This window comes from Rhipicephalus microplus, chromosome 2, assembly GCF_043290135.1.
Source record: "Rhipicephalus microplus isolate Deutch F79 chromosome 2, USDA_Rmic, whole genome shotgun sequence".
In the NCBI taxonomy this organism is placed as follows: Eukaryota; Metazoa; Arthropoda; class Arachnida; order Ixodida; family Ixodidae; genus Rhipicephalus; species Rhipicephalus microplus.
The window spans coordinates 251,200,557-251,205,227 of record NC_134701.1 but is presented as its reverse complement, the minus strand read 5'-3'; the positions used below and the strand labels follow the sequence as shown (position 1 = coordinate 251,205,227).

The 4,671-nt window shown below is 43.8% G+C and overlaps 1 protein-coding gene across 1 annotated transcript; it reads left to right on the top strand.

Moving 5' to 3' along the window:
* The first annotated feature begins 1,443 nt into the window (after positions 1-1,443).
* On the top strand, positions 1,444-4,567 carry Uqcc1 (Ubiquinol-cytochrome c reductase complex assembly factor 1). Its single transcript, XM_037421182.2, has 8 exons — positions 1,444-1,697; positions 1,770-1,859; positions 1,970-2,042; positions 2,111-2,168; positions 2,256-2,370; positions 2,450-2,530; positions 3,880-3,993; positions 4,389-4,567. Exons 1-8 carry the CDS (start codon positions 1,584-1,586, stop codon positions 4,485-4,487), a joined length of 744 nt encoding a protein of 247 aa, XP_037277079.2. The 5' UTR covers positions 1,444-1,583; the 3' UTR covers positions 4,488-4,567.
* The last annotated feature ends 104 nt before the right edge of the window (positions 4,568-4,671 follow it).

Sequence of the window (4,671 nt, the reverse complement as noted above, 5' to 3'; positions counted from 1 at the left end):
CGTTCAGACGGTCGTTTTCAAGTAACAAGCACCGCATGAAAGGGGGGTACTATAGACAACTTCCCGGGAGCATGCCGCATACCTGTTTCTATGCTGAACTCTGCATTCCGTTGATGACTGCGTTTTCAGGGGGTTTGTATATTTGGTGAGGCTGATTAAATTGAACGGTGCCGAGAACAGGACACGAAGGACAAGCAAGAAAACCATCTGGTTTTCTTGCTCAGCACTGGACTGAGTGCAACTGTGTGCCCCTTTTCAAGGACACAGCGACGCTGTACAAGCACAAAGATGAGCACACCCGAGTCATTGTCGAGACTGCGCAGATGGCACGCGAACAGGTGTCTTGCATTAGCAAGCCCTCCGTGTTTCTGTCCGAGAAGGAACTAAGGTTCCTCGAAGGTTTTGGTGCACGCAAGTAGTTATATTATCTTTACTTTTCCGTTTCGTTTCCTTATAAACTTTTTTTTGCCTTTTTTGTGCCTTTGTTTTTGTTTTTCCCTTACTCATGTTTTGCTCTTTGTGCCATATGGTTTTTCTCAGGTGGTTACTGTCTCCCCTATATATTTTCGCGCTCTGTGCAATAAACTTTGTTGAAAGCTTGCGCTCGTGTCTTCGTGTCCTTCTTGTCTCTGTGCCGTCGTTTTGTTCTCGCGCTATAACTATCGTCGCCGCTCCAGTCGCAGAGCGAAAAGCGCGGACCGTTCTCGGTCCATGTGAAACGAAACCGCCATGAGCGGTGGTTGCGAACCAAGGAGGATTAAAGAAAAATTGCTGAAGTGGAAGCTCCCGCAATGCCTTGCCAACAGAAATGAAGCCACCTTTTGCCACTGCTAAGATGGCGGAAACATGTTCTTTTCTGATAGTGGTCACTTAAAGATCAAGTGGCTTTGATATTTTATGTAAATGCTACGTTAGTTCTATATTAAAAGACAGTTGTTCCCGACGAGATAACACGCAGAAACGATTATGGATAACTGAATCTTCAAAGAACTTTTCCTCCAATTAGAGGCTCACTAAGGAAAACTAGTAACTGTAAGACGCACTTGGAATACTATGTGACCCGAAAAAGTTCCCACATTAAACTCGTTGGGCGTGCGAGAGAAACGCTTCGTTTTTAATCGCTAAACGGTGATACTTTATTATGCCTCTAGTAAAATGGCCGCTACAATCGCCATCTTGCCAGAGGAACGGCTTCACTTCTGCGCAATCATTTTCACTCCAGCGATTTTTTTAAATCCTCCTTGTTGCGAACAAAGCGGCTGAAGCGAACGCAACAATTTTTATTCGCTGTAATCGTGGCATCTGAAAAAGACTTTACGATGTGTTTGGTCTTTTTTTTTTTTTCAATACGCTAAACAAGAACACTCAGCACGAGCGTCGTGAAATATGAGCACACTAAATGTTGATACGTTCGTATTGCCATGCGCATCAGTGACCATTCATCATCACCACTGAAGCTTGTTTCGTCTGTGTTCGTCTGCATGCTCAAACACGTGAGAGTAGCGTAGAAGCTGCGGTGGAAAACACATTCACCTTGCGTTGTCCCAGAAATTGCTTGTGTATCTACAGATCATCGCCTTGCGATGTCATTACGTGCTTTTCCTTCGTTATTCAGCCGCGCACTGCGCTGTACAGGCTGCCGCTCTGCGCTGCTGGGGGCTTCTTCCAAAAGTATGCACGTCCACGCAGCTTATGAGGTATTGCTTCGTAAAACCCCCTTCTCTGGAGTACTCCCGGCTACAAATCTTCGTGGGTAACGCTATTTTCAGAGTCCTATACGACCGGCTGCTTCTGCTGCGGTAGGCTCTAGGTGGGAGAGATTAAAGGCAAGCGTGAAGTGGCAGTTTGTTGTCCAAGACGTAAGTATAACCGTTGGCAATACATTGCGTTTAACGTGACCCTTTGACCGCAATTATGAGACAGATATCTACTCATCCGTGCAACCCTTGTCTTTCTTATTCTCGATCAGAAAATCAGAGAAGGGTGTGTTTACGTCTACGAAAGCTGTGTTGACAAGGTGGACTACGGGACATTCTTTTCTTGTAAGCGTTCGACGTACTGCTGAACATTTCTTGTTTACGGCATTTTTTTATGCCGTCTATTTTAACAGATTTAAAACTTCAAGACACCTTCTTATCGTGGTTTCTCGTCACTGAGCTCCACGTGTGGCAAGTACTTGACTTTCCGGCACACGTTAATCTTCAACAGTAATGTACGAGTTGAGCAGTTACTCACACACCACTTATACCTTCTAGGATGTGCATGACGCGTGGTATGGCAGAACTGGACGATCGCCGAGCTCTTTGCATCCAGCACGAACTTGCTCGAAACCTGTGGAGTGATGCGGAAAAACGTATAGGAAAAGTTGGGGTAAGGACCTTTATTTTATTTCAATTTGCATTCCGTCCGACGACTCTAACGTTGTTCTATTGTGTTTCCTTGTCATCAGTTCGTGCGAACCAAAATAAAGAGAGAATGCTTAGCGGACCTGAGCGACCACTTCAACGCAATGCTGATGTTGTACGACGAGGTAAGTTCTCATGTCTTGGAGCTCGAGTTGCGTGCTTCACATCGTCTGTGACCCAATATTTCGGTCGTGCGGCTCTTGGTGAGTGGCCAACTGCACTTTGTAAAGAACTCAGTAACAAGTTTCTTATAATGGTAGCTGATAACCTCTTTTACCAGGTCATCACATGATTGATGCTTGTTTAATCACCTGCAATCTTAACTATGACACGTAATAGGCAAATTTCAATCACATATCGTCAGATTGCCACAGGGTAAAACTTGGGTCCAGTTGTTGGCATGGCGGAACATAAATACATGAGGCCTTATTTCATTTTACTGCATCGTAGAAAGTCGAATATTTGCTTCAGTTAATTAAGCTTTGCCTTTTTGTTTGGGAGTGAACTCTGTGAAACACAGATTGTTGCAGTAGTAAATTAAACTTATAGGCGACTGCTCTGGTGAATAGGAGCGCCGAGTACGGTAAAAGAAGTACAATATTCATTACAGATTCTTAAGCAGTGCACCAGATGTACACTAAGGGCCATGCCCCTAGAGCCTGCGTACGACTTCTGCAAAGCATTAACAAAAACGACAAAATTGGTCCAGGGATGTCATACCTACAGGGTAATAGGAATGTGGATACGGAGGTGCAACCACTGGCGAATCATGCTCAACACACCAGTTCTCGCGTCCCTTCTCACACACATACCACACCAGAGAGTTCCTTGATTATTAGTGCAACAAATTATAAAAATTCGTACCATGCCTCAGTAGGAGGGAGACAACAGATTGGCAAAGGATTCACCGCAAGATTTTTGGCTTCTTGGTATGTTAAATGCCACGTTTTCTACCTGCTGTATGCGTGAGTGTCCGTTGTGTAGAGGGTGACTAGCATTCACACGCATAGCATGTGGTTGCACCCAACGCCTGTAGCAAATGTGAACCAGAGCTTTGGAAACAACTCAGGCCTGGCCTTTCAGACTGCGTTGACTGGAATTGTGGCCGTCTTCACTCATTCATTCAGTCTGGTCTTAATCATTTCAGTGACTCACTTGAGAATCAGACTTTCAATATTTTACATTGCTACATTAGCCATTTAAAAACAAAATAGGAAACAGCATACATTAGTGACGCTTAAACATGGTTTTTGGAGCCACGTGTGGGATGCTTAAAAAAATATAAATGCAGTTCAGTCTTATTGCTTGTTACCTCATAAAATTTTTTCTTGCTTCAGTTGCCTGAGGAAGACCATCTTGAAATAGAGTAATTCCAATAATCATAAAACAATAGAGGCTATCATTGGGAAACCTGCTTTTTGTGTGCACTGTCTTTGACAATACATTTTAAGCGTCACTTGGACACTATCTGCAGGGTCTCCAAGGAGATGACAAGACACTGGCCAATGCCCTTTGGCGTGTGCTTCTTACCTGTGAAGGCAGGGATCCCGTGGCATTGGAGACTCTTGTGCACTATGTGCGAAAACAGGTGTGTGTCATTCATAATCTAGTTCCCTTCTCACCTCTGATCAACACGATTCTAGTTTGTTTTAAGTTTTGTTGCATGTAGTAGCCGGGAGTTAGCTTTCAGTAAAGCATGTCCATAGGGGATCATCATGGTAGTGTGTATTCAGAGCTCCATCCCTCCATTTTAACTTTCATTTGATCATATTGGAGCAATGCAGCATGCTTATGGTCGGTGATTTGCTTGTGATTGTGGCCATGTAGCTTAGGATCCTTAGAAAGCACCAAAAATGCCGCACTTGTGATTTATGCGCAGAATGCAGCTCGGGAGTTCTTCGAAGTAGTTGTACCATTTAAAAGCAACCATCATCCATGCAGCACAACCACTGTAACAAAGTCCTTCTTAATTGTTTTTTCCAGGTTAATATGCTCGACAAGATGACACTGGATCAGTTTTTAACTGAATACAACGTAAGCTGGACACCGCTGCTGGACTGTGAGAGCAAAGCGACTTACTAGTGCCCGAGACTCCTTAGTTCAATAGGAATATATTTGCCATTGTGTGGGATAGTGTACATAATAAATGCATGTCTACTCAAGTTCTTACGATTGCTGCTATGTTCAGCACAATGTAGCCTCGTGTGCTCTTTATCCTAACAAAAACTAGCCCTTGAATTTCCACTTCTTTCCTTTATACAGGTTA

Bases quoted from the DNA above. Each gene is read 5' to 3' on its own strand.
- Uqcc1 (XM_037421182.2), top strand. From the start codon at position 1,584: ATGTCATTACGTGCTTTTCCTTCGTTATTCAGCCGCGCACTGCGCTGT. The intron at 2,169-2,255 runs GCAAGTACTTGA...TATACCTTCTAG, and splicing joins GTCACTGAGCTCCACGTGTG to GATGTGCATGACGCGTGGTA. The intron at 2,531-3,879 runs GTAAGTTCTCAT...CACTATCTGCAG, and splicing joins TGCTGATGTTGTACGACGAG to GGTCTCCAAGGAGATGACAA.